At 53.3% G+C, this 15,484-nt stretch overlaps 1 protein-coding gene across 2 annotated transcripts in view; it reads left to right on the top strand.

Moving 5' to 3' along the window:
* FAM78B (family with sequence similarity 78 member B) overlaps positions 1-14,695 on the top strand; it is a 46,555-nt gene extending 31,860 nt beyond the window's left edge. The window contains exons 2-3 of one of the 2 annotated variants that reach the window (XR_011468629.1): positions 4,809-5,743; positions 14,605-14,695. Coding sequence is in view for 1 of the 2 variants with exons in the window: in XM_070395876.1 (XP_070251977.1) it covers positions 4,809-5,331 (523 nt within the window). In the remaining variant the exon portion in view is untranslated. Of the gene's footprint in view, positions 1-4,808; positions 5,771-14,604 lie in introns of those variants that run through there. The other variant, XM_070395876.1, reaches the window with a different exon arrangement.
* The last annotated feature ends 789 nt before the right edge of the window (positions 14,696-15,484 follow it).

Genomic DNA, 15,484 nt, shown 5'->3' on the forward strand with positions numbered 1-15,484 from the left:
GAGCTCCTGGAAGAGGAGGCAGAAGCACTGGCAGCTGGGAGCAGGGGCCTGGCGCGTCCATGTTCACATCCGTCGTCGCCATGGGAGCATTGGATTCAGCCCCCGGAAAGCAGCTGTGTCTTGATCAACAGCTGAGCCACAAGGATCTGTGCAGCGCAGGCGGGGACTGGAGAGGGCAGGACCCACCAGAGGTGCGAGGCGCTGGTCCTGCTCCAGGAAGAGAAGGTCGGGGTGCACCCTGGTGTTGGAAGTGCTCAGAGGCCAGCGTAGGGGTCTCAGATGCCTCGTGATCTGATTTACGTTCTTAACGATCACTTTCCTGGCCTGTGGGGCCAGGCTGGGCAGCGTGGACGGAGGCCCAGCAAGACCATTCGGTGGCCTGGAGAGGAGGGGTGGCTGGGGCCAGGGCAGCCGCGTGGATGGAGAAGACAAAGGCTGGAGTCGGACCCCTCGGAGGCCTCTGACCTGGCACCTCAGGGAGGCTGTGGGCTTGAGGGGCGCCCAACACAGGCCCCTGCGGTCAGCACAGAGGCCACAGGCCTGTGTGAGGACGTGTTGGGGCTCCTGGCCCGCAGCTCTGTTGGGGGAGCCGCTTTGTTCCAGGAAGCTCAGACATCACCCACTTGAGACCTCGGGGCTATCCGTGGGAGCTGGCCAGCGGGGCCTCTGACAGCCCACCGGGGCAGTGCGAGAGGACCTGAGCTCTGAACCCTGAAGGCAGAGCCCATAACGAGAAGGTGTCGCCAGGGGACCAGTCCAAGCAGAACAGGAGGACCCGACGAGGGAGGCCCAGCCCGGGCCCTCCACACACGGAGGCTCTTTAAAACCCTGAAAAGGGCCTTTCTGCCGTGGGAAAGTGTCTCGCACACAGTCAGGAAAGGATGTGGTCGGAAGGAGGGGGCGGAGGGGCGGTGGGAGGTGGTAGTCACAGGCTTCCGAGTCTGACATACACAGTGCAGCGGGAGGAAAACCTAATTTTAAACTTACTCTGTAATTTTGGTGCAAACCATCTGAGAATCAGGACCCGGGCCAGTGCCGGGGCTGGGATTGGCATCCGCGTGGGTGGACAGGCCACCCAGAGGCTGTGGCTTCGTGACTCGTCAGGTGACACGCCCCCGCCGCCCCCACCTCCCGGCACAGTCCTGTCCCCGCACCTGCCCTTGAGGGGGTCTCCATCCGCTCCCCTCTCTTACCTCCCACCCAGACTTATTTCCAGCTCCTTCCTGGAGGGGCTTGGGGGACAGAACGGTGTGGGGCGCTGGGTGTGCCATGTCGAGTGTCACTGGCTGGCACATGGGCACACTGCTCTCCTCAGCCTGGTCCTCAGTGTGGTGTTCCCGTAACCTAACTTTCCACATCCCCAAGTGGGAACTCCCTCACTGTGAGCTTGGGGCCACTTGGGTGGGGCCACTGAGGCTCCAGGTCCCCAGAGTGTGGTCTGGAAGGAGGGGCTCTCGTCCTCTTAGCCCCAGATCCTCTCACTCAGTGTGGAGGGGCACAGCCAGATCACCCGAGTGGGTGTCCCAGCCCTCTACGTGAGGGACGAGGCAGGGACTCCTGTCACCTGGGCGGGGGAGCTCCATCACGAATCTCGGAGCCGCCCTGGGAGGTCTGTGGGCACCTTCCGTGTGTGATCCCCCTGCTCCCATCCCACACCAGCCCGGGCCCTGCCTTCCAGAACGCCGGCTCCCATCTCCTCACTGACCACAGGGCTTCGGGGAGCCAAGTGGGCTCTTCAGAGAGTGGCTGTGCCCGGTGGGCACTGGAGACCTGGCCGGTCTGGTGGCACCTGGACCCTCACCCAGGGCCCACTTATTTGAATGAAATGCTTCACACGAGCTTGTTTGAGATTTGCCTCTTTCTTTTATAAAAGAGACGCAGGAAGCGTGAAGGTCGCAGTAATCGATGTCTTCATTATTAGCTCCATTGGCGAGTCCATTAGCTGTGAGTGCTGGGTCAATGGCTGATTGTCTAAAACGCAAACACTGTGCTTATCACAGCGAGGAGAAGAGGTTGTGGTTCTCGAGAAGGAGGGACGAGATCATAACTCACATCGGCCCGGCGTGTTAGCGCTTCCGAGCACCTGCACACACCACTTCACTGGCCCCTGTCATCGCTCGGACGTAGGAGGGCCCAGCTGCTTCTCAGCCCGTTTCACTCAGAGGAGCCTTTGCTTGTGTGAACAGCGTACGCTGGTCCCTGCCTCCGACAGGTGCTGCTGATGCTGCACGGAGAAGGCCCAGGGCTCCTCCCCCTCCCCCTTACGCACACATAACCTTCAGCGTTAGGCATGGAGCTGTTCTAATCGTAGACCCTAAGTCAGGGGTCCTCAAACTTTTTAAACAGGGGGCCAGTTCACTGTCCCTCAGACCATTGGAGGGCCGGACTATAGTTAAAAAAAAAAAAAAACTATGAACAAATTCCTATGCACACTGCACATATCTTATTTTGAAGTAAAAAAACAAAACGGGAACAAATACAATATTTGTATTTGCATGTGGCCCGCGGGCCATAGTTTGAGGACCCCTGCCCTAAGTGAATAATAGATGCTAGTGTGCTGTTGTTTTTTAAGGTGAGTGAACATATAAAGTGTAAACCTGTGGTAAAGTGCTTTGTTGTATACAAGTTCTACCAAGCTACAGGCATAGAGGCATGAAAATGATTCCAGTCAAATATTTACTTATTCCTTTGGTGGAGATTTATTAAGATCTATTATTATCAGCAATGTGCTAGACACCAGTGATTCAAAAATAAGTCACAGTCCCAAGCCTGAAGGCAATCATAACCTAAAAGGAAAGACAGACACAAAAACAGTTAATTCTTATCGGGGCCTGTGAAGGTCTGAATACATCCCTAGGAGCATGGAAGAGAGGGCTTCCTGGCGGAGGTGACACATTCAGTGATTCTCAGAGGAAGAGTAGTTAGGTACAATGAGACTAGGAGGGAGGAAATGGTGTGGGCAGAGGGCGGGGCATGAGCAAAGGGGAAGAGGTGAGAAACGGAATAGTGTGTGGGGATGAGGAGGCCAGGCCTTGAGAGCCACTTATGTCCTATTGATGAACTTGAATCTTATGCTGTGGGTGAAGCCAGGGCCAAGGTAGAGGAGCCTTTGGAGGGTTTTAGACATAGAAAGGGCACAATCAGATCTGCATCTCTGAGAGACCAATTAGAGACCGTTACCATAGACCAGGTCAGAGATGCTGAGGGCAGTGAGAGTTGGATGCAGAAAAGAGGATAAATTCAAGCATCATTTATGGAGCAAGATTCACAGGATGTGGTGATGCAGTAGGTGTGGCAGTCCAGGAGAGGGCATAGGAGCAGCCAAAGATGACCTCACCTCTGACCTGGAAGACAGTTAGCACTGGGCCACCCCTGCAGCAGAAATGGGGAAAGGGCCCACTTTACCATGAACAAGGTGAGCTTGGTTTGGCCCGTCTGGAATTTGAAGTGCCTCCATCCTCTTACATCTAAAATGGAAATAAAAATTCATTTATCTTGCAGTATATTTTGAGCATGGACTAAGAAAACATAAAGCACTTAGCACAGTGGTTGGAACAGAGCAAGTGCTCAAAAAGTGCCAGCTATGATGATGGTGATGTTGGTAATGATGTTGGTGATGATGGTGATGATGATCGCGATAGTGATGCTGCTGCTGATGACAGTAATGATGGTGATCATGATGATGATGGTGGTGATGATGGTGGTGATGGTGATTATAATAATGGTGTTGATAATGGTGATGATGGTGATAATGGTAGTAGTGATGGTGATGGTAATAATAGTGATGGTGACAGTGGTGATGGTGGTGGTGGTGGTGGTGGTGGTGGTGGTGGTGATGATGGTGATGATGGTGATGGTGACAGTGGTGGTGGTGGTGGTGGTGGTGGTGGTGGTGATGGTAATAATGGTGATGGTGACAGTGGTGATGGTGGTGGTGGTGGTGGTGGTGATGATGGTGATGATGGTGTTGGTAATGAGTCCATGGCAGGGGAGAGAGACATGGGCTAAGAGTTGGGCACATGTCCTCTTCCCCCCTTCTGTACAAGGTTGGGGACAGCCAGGAAGAGTAGCAAAATGCCCAGATGGCAAATTTGCTAAACGAAGCAATTAGACTTCCAGACTGGACGTGAAGCCAGTGAGAGAATTGCTCTGAGAGACTTTGTCTGCCAGCCTTCACGCAGCGTTCACATCGAGGTGGTTCCAGAGGTGACGCTTATCTCCTTGTGTCACCAGGTTCTATGTCTATATTTTCTAAGTTAGGTTGGCCAGTCACTGGGGCTTAAACAACCTTATTTGTTGAGTAGAAATTCCACTACTGGGATTTCCTAAGAATTGATGTAACCTTTCACTTTGCCACCTTTTGCCCTCTTACAACCTAATAGTTCCTTCCAAGTACATCAAACCTTAACCAGCACCTCTTCCCAACAAACAAACCTCACATACTCATAATTCCCAAGAAAGTGGGTTTTACAGTGAATGCCTTACACACTTGGTTAAAATTCCACCATCCCTAATAGTCGATGCCTCCTTGTGGGTCTCACAAATGCCTATTTGAGTTTTCTGCTTCCAGTTGGACCAGCTATGGCTTTATTTAACTTGTTTTGGTATTGCTTTTTAATTTTTGTTTTGTTTTCATTTGTTCCTATTTAATCATGAAAAGCACAACATGGAACTTTTTTTATCTGAATTCCCCTCTGAACTTTCCATTTTGCCCAAGTTGGCTGTGTTAGGAAGTGGTGGGCACCTCTCCAGCTTTTGAAAAATTCATTCAGCCTCTTCCTTTCTGTGCATCTCTTCTGCTTTGCCAGGTCGAGCTGGGAGCTGCCTGACTTGAGGGAAGGGAGAGTAAAAGCCATCAGTGACTCAGATGGGGTGAGCTACCCTTGGTACGGGAACACCACCGAAACTGTGACCCTGGTTGGCCCCACCAACAAGATGTCCAGGTTCTCCGTCAGCATGAACGACAATTTCTACCCTAGTGTGACATGGGCAGTGCCCGTGAGCGACAGCAACGTGCCACTGCTCACCAGGATCAAGAGGGACCAAAGTTTCACCACCTGGCTGGTAGCCATGAACACAACCACAAAGGAGAAGATCATTCTGCAGACCATTAAGTGGAGGATGAGGGTGGACATTGAGGTGGACCCTCTTCAGCTCTTGGGGCAGCGGGCCCGGCTGGTGGGCAGGACTCAGCAGGAGCAGCCCCGGATCCTGAGCCGGATGGAACCCATCCCCCCCAATGCACTAGTGAAACCCAACGCCAATGATGCCCAGGTCCTCATGTGGCGGCCCAAGCGGGGGCCACCTCTGGTGGTGATCCCTCCTAAGTAGAAGCCGACTGGCCTGAAAGTATGTGGAGCACCCATTGTGGAGACACGCAGTGGGGTTGCCAGGGATGGCAGGAGCCAAACTGAATTTCTGAGCCAAAGCAGACCTCCCGGTTTGCCCGCCTTTGCAGCCACCTGTGAAGAGCAGAGCTGCTCCTTGGGTGGTAGAACCATAACCCTTAGGGAAAATCTCTTCCTCTTAGGAATAAAGAAATCACTGCTTCAACAGACTTGCTGTGAACACCGTGCAAGGAGCCATATTTTATTTGGAGCTGACCAGGATGATTCTTTTATCCAAACTATTGACCATTTTCCTGTGAGATGCAGGGAATGGAAACGACACTAAACAGTGCCTGTGGCAAATGCTGCTTCCCAACCAGTTAGAAGTGGAAGTGACACACCCACACCAGGCGTTTGTAAGACAGACAGTCCGCTGTCGGATGGGAGGGGCTGGAGGAGGGGGTGGAGCAGAGGGGGGTGGGGAGGAGGATGGGCGGTGGGGAGAGGAAGGAATAAGTTATTATTACAAATGAATCCTTGTGCATTTATTAGTTGGTTATCTGATCATCCATAGACTCACTGGAATGAAAGGAACACTTAGAAATTGCAGGTATGTTGACATTTGCTCTAGTCTGAGAGGGAGTCCTGGGAGCTGTCCAAGGTGCTGATGTGAACTAACCGATGGTGACTCTCAATGGTTCCATCTACCTACCTCCTTCCAAAAAGTGATTATTCGGAGCACCCTTAATCACAGCGTTTGGATAGGTCATTTCTGTGCTCTGCAGTCACTATGGTATTCGGGGCCTTCGCCATGTTCTCAGTGAAACCTGAATTGTGATTTTTGTTTACAGCTGCTTGTTCTGTTCCCGTTACTAGTCCTAACTTTACAAAAAGATAATGTGTAAAAGCCAAGAATCCATGGAGGGCTTCAAGAACATTTCAGCAAATAAGAATAGCATTTTCTTATTCCAGTCCTGTTTGTTTGTTGTTTTAGTTTCTGAATGATTTGGACCTTGTGTGCCAGGGTCCGGAAGTTCCTGACGTGTGCATGGAGCACAAAGCAAGCACTGTGCTTATATATTCGATTCTTTCCGCTCGATTTCACAGAAGCTCAACTTTAACTGCTGGGCCTTTGTGAGATGTACTTCCTAAGCCTTAACTTCGAGCTCTTTAATGAAAATCTGAGCTACTCACATGAAGCAATAAATATGAGAAACCGTATTTCCTTTGGTCAGGCCAATATCAAACTTTTTAAAGAGTTTCTAATTTTTATAATAAGGATTTTTCCAGCTCTTCTAGCTTATATCACCCCCCAAGAGCTTTTCCCTTTATTCCCAATCATGAACTATGATATATAAATATGGTGCCTTTTTCAAGCCCCTCCCCATGTAGGATGATTTTTAAAGTCCCACAATGCTGCTGTGGGCTTGATGGATGGACATGTGGGCCTGGTGAGAGAGTTGAGGTTCAGAGCAATTATGACAGCCCTGTGGTTGGCTCCAGGGATGTGTCTTCGGCCAGAGTTTGAGGATGGAGCAGGAAAGCCAAGAGGGCCTTTTTTATGACTTTTATTAAAAGTGCAATTTAGCTGAACTTCTTTCAGGTTCTAGTCCCAGGGATGGTGCTCACTTACAGGAGAGGGTTAACAGATCCATTTTGAATGACACTGTGTGAACCCCACACCTCGGTCCCGAGCTGCCCCCTAGATTCGTTACTGATGGCACGCTGAGCCATTTATAACACACACAGACGACCCACCGGCGACTCGCAGAAAACCAGAGACGGTTCCCTTAGAAGTAGTTCCGCTGTTCCATTTGGATTCCTCCGTCCCTTTCCATGCTTCCTGGGTATGCTCTGTTTCGTTTAGGGGAGGAAGCCCCAGAGAGCTCCGTGGCTGAAATATAAAGCTGCTTGGTAGTCCACACTGAGAATCGGAAACAGCAGTGTGTCCCTCTGGTTGAATTAGATGCCGCCCATATGGGATTCTGGAGAGTGGACACTGATCCTGGAACCTAATCCATGTCATCTTACTAAGAAAACCTGATCTTTAAAAATTGTAAAAAAAACAACAACACAAAAAAAGAGAGAGAAGAAGAAGAAAGGATTATGTATATTACACAATCTTATAGGAGATTTCTGTTTTCAAATACCCATTGCCCACTCAAATACGATGTGACTTACACAGTTATATTCAGATATAACTTTTCCAAGGGTGCACTGTCTTTATAAAGCGAGGCACCACACACTTAGCAAGACTGGTTCCTGCTGAAAATGCACACTTTTCAGAATTTTAAAAGAATTGACTCCAGGCCAGTTTTCTTGAAAATTATTTGATGACAAAATGAGAGAAATAGATAGGAAAGTACTTATAAAAGATAAAGCCCTGGACAATAACCAAATCTACACTGTGATCATTGTCAGTGATACTGTGAACTCTGCAGCAGGGCCTCTCAATTCTGAAATCTCCCGGTGGATGTGCTAGGGCCCTGCAGCCAATTATTTTAAAGTGATCGCTGTTTTACAGGAAAACACCCTTTTCTGTCTGTGAGCCTCGATCACGCCCCTCAGCGCAGTCAGGATATTGCGAAGTGAAAGGCTCTCCAGAGGGAGTCACCTCCAGGTCCCTCCCTGCTCCCATCAGGCGTGTCCCCAAGAGCCCCAGGTCCTGTGGCAGAGGCCATCATTTTAAAGGGACTCATTCAGTGCCATGATTAGTTGGCTGGTCTTAGGATTACATTTGGATTCTACACACACACACACACACACACACACACACACACAGTCTGGAAAACAGCATTTCATTAAGTCATAGGGTCTTCACTGTACTCACCTTTGAGAGCTTTTATTCCACGATCCCGAGGGAATTGAGGTCCAGTTAAATTAGCTCATCTCAGGGCCACATCCCTACTTGGCAGCAGAGCCCAGAGGAGGGCCTGGGCCTCCCACACCTCGGATCACAGCACAGTCACACTTACCTGAGCCCCACCGTCCGCTCTGGGCTCCACCCTGAACCATCACCCTCTTAGCACTGGAGACGATTGGATCCACCCTTTAAAGAACGGGGGAGGTCCTTGTTACAATTACGTTAGAAAATGAATGTGCCAGGTTCCCTTCGATCGGTTTGATCTGTGGCCTCTGTTTTGAAATTGAGCTCTTAACTCGGGCCCTTTGCAGTGCACATGTTACCTCCCGGGTCATGGCTTTGGTCCACAGCATGTGGGAGGTTGGAGGCTGGTCCCCTCTCCAGTCCCATCCGAGGTCGTTTCACGACGCCCTCCGTCCAGGTGCTAGGCGTGTTATCTCACAGGTCAAGTCATGTTCTGAGCAGCAAAATAAAAGAACTGTGATTTGTATTTTACAAAAGGCTTCCATATGCATTTTCTCACCCCTAGACCATCTTGGAGGAGTGTAATGTCATTATCATCCCCACTTTACAAACACTGCATTGAGATACACAGACGTTAAGTGACTTACTCGTTGACACAAACAGAAAATGTCAGGAGCAGGTTCAAGCTGGGCCATTTGCTCCAAATCCCCTGTTTGCCCAGGCCCTGAGCCGCCTCCCTGGGGCTCCCTGCCAGGAGGGCACAAAAGAGAGGGAAGCGAAGGAGAAAGCCAGTCATTTGCTCCTACGCAGCCATGCAGCCTCGCCCCATCTACTAAGTGAATGTATTAAAAATAAGCGAACACTGATTTCTATGCCGAGAACCGTGTAACCCAGGGAGACTGGCCGGAGGTGCCCGCTGGGCGCAGCGTGGGGGCGCTGCCCGGCAGCTCTCGGCAGCGCTGGCGATTAGCGAGGAGCAGGCTGTTCTCGGGGTCTCAGGATCCCTGAAGCACCATAAGCGCAGGAGGAGGGAGCAAGCAGCGCAGCTGAGGCCCCAGCTGAGCGAGGCCCTGCCCTGCCATCCCTCATCCCGGCAGGAGCAGCCCGTGGGGCGGGGGCAGCGTGAACAATGGCCTCGCCCGCTCTGCTTGGCACATCGAACAGCCGCGGACACAATTAACCACCGCCAGAGCCAGCTCCCAACTGAGTTGCAAAGAAAGATGTAAACACGTACGCACGCACACGCAGACCCAATACACTCACCCTCTTCAAGCTGAAAAGAAAATTAATCAAAAGCCCAATGAGCACTGAGCTCTATAATTAAGCCTAAACGATCCTTAGATGAAAGGCGCTGAGCGAGCGAGCTCAGCGCGCAGATATTTTTACCCCTGTCATTGCCATTCATTTCTTTGGGATCTCGAGGAGCTGGTTCCCATTTCCCTGCCCAGGCAGCTGCCATGGGGGCCCTGCAGGAGAGTTGCCGCTCAGCGGCCAGAGGACAAGCAAGGTCACTGGCCATTCTCACACGCTGGACAGGAACGCATCTGCGGAGACGGCGCTCGCCCCGCCCAGTGATGGATCCATCACTCACGTCGGGCCTCCTAACAATTCCCTTGCTGTGGACAGTAGCTCACAGTTTACAAAGGGTTTTGCTTCTCAAGTAGAGAAGCAAACGTCCCTGTTCAAGATGGAAATCTTGTGTGGCCTCCTCTCTCTGTCCCCATTACTAATGGCAGAGACGCCCCTTGGCTCGTGTGCCACAGTGTGCGTAGCACAGGCACAAACATTTCTCATGTTCTTCTCATCCACCTAGAAGACCCCTCTGTAGCCCCGTTTTACAGGCGAGGGATCTGCGGAGTCAGGTACAGTGACCTGTCCGAGGTCACACCAATATTAGTGGTGCTCCGAGGACTCGAGCTTCTGCCTCCTGTCTCCACACCGTCACCCACTCACGGGACCTCCTCCCCTAGTTCGATGCAAGGGCCCTTCTGTGCTTGTCCTCAGGCAGGGCTGACTGGCCGGGACAAGGACAAGGTGGCCTTTGTGGGGTCTGCCCTAATGGGACCTGGTGTGGCTGGACAGATGCAGCTCTCTGCGGTCCCCAGGCTCTGTGCCTTCAGCTTTCTCTCCTGACCCACATCGGAAGGGAGGCCCATTGAGGTGCCCTGCGGTCAGAGGCCAGAGTCTTGGGGTTACCTGGACCAGCTGGGGAACTAGACCTTGAATGAGTCACTTTATTCTTCGGGGCCACGGCTCCTCTGTTAACGTAGCCACTAGTACAGCCCAGTCCGTGCCACAGTCAGGAAGACACAGTGCGATGATGTCTAGAAACAACCCCGAAGTCTAAGTGCTGCCTGCTGTGTGGTGTGGTCTCCCCGTGGACTCCCAGGTGCCGGGCGAGTGACAGGCCCTCCAGCCCCATCTCCTGGAAGCCAGAGCCACCTCAGGGAAACCCACTTTCCCTGCCAGTGACCCTGGCCTCGTGGGGGAAGGGTCTCCTCAGGCACCTGGCTGGGGAGGCCTGGACCCTGGCAGTCAGGAAGGAAGGGACCGCTGCTTGGCCCTATAGCAATCTGCTCGGGGCTGCATTGGCCGCTGCAACTCTGGGAGGTCTTCTGGAAAGGAAAAGAGGCCAGATGCGAGACCTGGCCCAGACCTGAAGTCCCAGCCCCACTCGCCTAGTTTAAGGCGACTAAAGAAGCAGCCGGGGACAGCTTGCCTGCCATGGGCTCGGGCAAGAGAAACAGAAGGGAAAGTAAGTTAGATAGATAGATAGATAGATAGATACATAGATGATAGATAGATAGATAGATAGATAGATAGATAGATACTAGATACTAGATGATAGATGGATAGGTGATACATACATACATACATACTAGTACATACACCTATCTACCTACCTACCTTTCTGTGGCTCTCCCCTGGCATGTCTGTCCCTACAGGGTCCCCGATGCCACAGGCCTCTGCTGGGACGCCTCAGTCCGGAGGGAGCATTACCGACTTGGTTGTGCGGTGCACACACCTGCGCTGCACCCCCCCCCCCCCGCCCCCGCAGGCTGGAGCCACATTGGTCGTGGCCCCTCTCTCTGCCACCTGCCTGCTGTGGCTCCACTGGACCCGCCACACAGCCACAGCCTTGCCTCCAGGCTGCTTCCCAAGCCCCTCCCAGTTCCCACAGCCCAACCAGTCTTCTCCCTGAGCTGGGCCTCCCCCTCACCTCCCCTCCCTCCCCCACCCCCCCCCATCCCCGCTCTCTGAGGGGAGAGGTATTTTGTCCAACTGGGGAGTGGTGCCGAAGAGACCCTCCCAGCTCTTCTCGCCAGAACCAACTTGAGCCAGGCCTCAGGCGGCAGGCCCCACGCAGGAGCCTCGCCTCTGCCCCCAGCGCCCACTCTCCCCGCCAACCCAAAAGCGTGGCGTGACCCTCAAAACAGCTGTGTGCTGGGTCAGGACGCCTAGAGCGGGAAGCAGACCTCGGAATGGGAGCACTTGGCCCTGGGGCATTGGAGGGTTCGGACAGCGCAGGCAAAGCACTGCTGACCGTGGGCTGGTCTCAACTGGCCGGCCCCATCCCTGGAGGAGACAGGAAGCAGGGCGGGTGCGTGCTCCAGGCCGGGCCCCAGGGTGCACAGCTTAAGGGGGCACCCACTCAGTTTGTGCAGACACCCACCCTGCACTTGCTGAGTGAGCCCCTAGTGTCCGCCCTCGACCCCAGACTCGTCTCACCCATCCCTGCTCTGCTTCCTGCCAACTTCTACCCCCTGTTTTCTTCTCAAGGAGAATGGATGAGATCCCTCCACATCCCATCCTCTCAAACAGTGTTCACACAGTGTCTGCCATGCGTCAGGCTAGGCAGAGTCCCTGCCCGCAGGCCACGATGCCCACAGGCCACGATACTCACAGGCCACGATATTCACAGGCCATGATGCCCGCAGGCCCTGATGCCCACAGGCCACGATGTTCACAGGCCATGATGCCCACATGCCACGATGCCCACATGCCACGATGCTCGAAGGCCACGATGCCCACAGGCCACGATGCCCGCAGGCCACGATGCCCACGGGCCACGATACTCACAGGCCACGATGCCCATGGGCCACGATACTCACAGGCCACGATGCCCACAGGCCACGATACTCACAGGCCATGATGCCCACGGGCCACGATGTTCACAGGCCACGATGCCTGCAGGCCACGATGCCCGCAGGCCACTATGTTCACAGGCCACGATGCTCACAGGCCATGATACTCACAGGCCACGATGCCCACAGGAAGCTTTGCAAGCGCACAGCACAGGAACTTCCCCCCATGCACGTGCTCCCCGAGCCCTCTCTGTCCAGAGTATCAGCATCTGCCAGTGAGGAGACTCCGGGAGGGAGGGGGCGGTGACAGGAAGCACTGTCAAGGGCTGAGCTCCTCCAAGGAAAGGCACCGGGAAAACCTGTAGCCATATCCACACACAGGCACCAGGGTCACCTCCCATCGGCTCTCGTCCCATCACCCCAGCCTCCAATCCAGTTAGAGTTCCACACAGACGCTCCCTGGAAAAACAACAGGAAAGGTGACCATGCACCTCCCTTTGAGAACTGTCCCATCGAACGGGGCTTTGAAAGCAAGAGGCCAATTAGTTCCCAGCCCACTCCCTCCCCCCATTCCAGCAATGAGGAAGCCATTACTTCTAATTAATTAGGGCTGAAAGAAGGGCCTGCATATGCATTTATAATGAGGGGCTGAGGCTCTACCCCACCCCTAGTGCACAGTGTACATGCTCACACTCACACACGCACATATGCTCACATGCACACACATGAACGTTCACACACAATGCACACCTGCACATACGCACATGAACACACGCGCACTGTGCACACACACACACACACACGCAGGTGCATGCACCAGGGAGTAAAGACCCCGGCAACTGAATGACCTGAAGCATTTCTTCCGACCCTGCCATCAAACACCTGCTCCTGGAAACCACTCACAAAATCAAAGGCAAAGGCCTTCGCTGGCACCTTCCTCAGAAACGAAAGCAGCCTTTGTTGTGAGAGAACAAGCAGCTGTAAACTCCTCCGATTCGAAAACATCTGCAGCCAAACATGACCTGTTCACGCAGGTGCCCTCCCCGCTCCCACCTGTCGGGTGGGAAGGAGGCCCGTTCTCGGTGCCCTCACCACCCCTTCAAGGTTACGGCTTTGCCTTGCCTTGGGGGAAACTGCAACTAAAGGAGTTTCTGTGCAAAGATTAGGCTAAGCCAAGGCACCCTACTGAGTCGTAAATCTATTACATAATAAAACAGGGATGACATGGCACGGAGGTAACCGTCAGGCGAACCCTCGTTATGAGGCTGTGATTCTGCACACAGGCATCTCTCCCGGTCCATGAGCAGCAGGCAGACTCTGAGGTCGTCGCGGGCCTCGGCACACCTGTGCCACACCACACCTGTCACCCAGCATTCTGCCATTCTGGGCCAGGCAAGATCCCACTGGCCGGCAGATCAGTCGCTGAGGGAGGAGGGGGAACTGGCATCGCCGACACGGAGCGTGGCAGCCATTCCTCTGCAGTTTCTAAATCGGCTTCTAGGCTCCTGAGTCCCTATTGGCATGGTAATGGGTGGTCTGCAAACTGCCAACAATTGCAACAAGTTTGGCGGCCACCTACCTAAGAACCCGGGCATGTTCTGCCTGGAGCTGAAACCATCATGAAATCTGAAAGCACAACAGTGTTCACTTGTAATCCTAGGCCCCGTTGTGCCGGCAGCACCCCTGTAAGCAGCCCCAGGTATCAGAAGCCCAAAGATACAAACACAAAAACCGATCAGGGAGACAGCGGAGGAGCCCGATGGCCAGCTGACCTCGGAGCAGTTCCCTTCAGACACTCAGAGCTACTGTTTGTGTTTTTAAACTTCAGTTCGCCCACTGCTTCAGGACCACAGCTGTTACACAAAGCCATGCGGACAAGTGCCCACAAAAAAAGACAGTGGAAACAAGTTTTCTTTTTAAAGACAACCTGATTGACAACTTCAGGCTGAATAGTGTAGATTCACGTCCAGCAGCCAGCCTGTGGCACGTGCAGAAATCCCCACTGAGCCCTGATCCTCCGAATCCAGCGATTCCTGCAAATCTCGACACTGAGAATGGGCCATGGGTCTGAAATGCCCACCATTTCTGTCGATCCTTTGAGCCTGGCCGCTGGGTGCCTACAGACAACCTGCAATCCCTTAATACCACTTTAGTGTTTCATCATTTTTTAAAGAACCACGTAAATGCTACAGACCATCTTTCCTAATGGGTGCATAAATAATTACCCATAATTTTGCATAAAATGTCAGGGTCATTGTCCCCTTGAAATCTATTCACTGTGCTCAGATCTGCTTTTAAGTAATGACGTTCTTTAGTCGCAGTCTTAACGCCGGTTCTGTTCACATGTTTCCATGTCCACGTGCAGGTCACCTCGGAGGACAAGGCACACCCAGCCAGCAGAACCACGTGGCAGACTGAGGAGGAATGAGCATGGCTGGTGGCTCCCAACCTGAGGCTCTGGACAGCTGGTTTCCCATAAACCACGTGCCATCCTGCTTGTCTCCTCACCACCCGCCCATCCAGTGACCTGTCCCCTCCCACCCACCACGTGCTGGGCACCTCCCCACCGGCAGGGCTGCGGGTTGGCTCCTGGGGAGGTGTGTTGAGGGGGTTGTGCCTGCTGTATGTTTCTGTGTGTAAAGGTTGGGTCCATCCAGGACTCCAGTCCATGTCCAACACTCTCATGAAGCTGCCCAGGGTGAGGGCTGCTCAGCCGGCCTTCAGTTACCTGAGGTGGCCCAGCCCTGGTCCCCAAGCCCTGCCTTCCCTCCTACCCTCCCGGGAGGGAAACAGGGAAGGTGCGTCTCCCCTCTTTCTCCCTCTCCGTGTGGGTGGCCAATGTCAATACTCTGGAGATGTCTCTGACCTTGGAGAGCCGGGTCAAAGCGTCCTGCTTCCCCGAGCAGCCAGGCTGGATGCCTGCAGTAGCCCAGGGCACGGTGCTTGCCGCCAGGGGCAGGGGCAGGGGAGGACCACCCTAAGAGGGCACAGGAGGTGTGCATTGTCCTGCTCACTGGTGTCTTCACTGGCTTGCCCTCTGCTTTATTTATGGAACATGTATTCATTACACAGCGGAAAACCCAGTCCCGTCTCTGAAGTATCCAGCCCAGCACTTGTCTTCTTGGCCCCATAGAGCACAGTGAGTTATTCCACTTTGAAGCCACAGACATGGGGGGAAAGTCCTCCCTGAGTCCAAACACCCATCCCCAACCAGACTGTCAACCAGAAGTGGGTTAGAAACCATC

The sequence above is a fragment of the Myotis yumanensis genome, unplaced genomic scaffold (genome assembly GCF_028538775.1).
Source record: "Myotis yumanensis isolate MYYU_CA2020_CCGP unplaced genomic scaffold, mMyoYum1.0.hap1 SCAF_17, whole genome shotgun sequence".
Classification (NCBI taxonomy): domain Eukaryota; kingdom Metazoa; phylum Chordata; class Mammalia; order Chiroptera; family Vespertilionidae; genus Myotis; species Myotis yumanensis.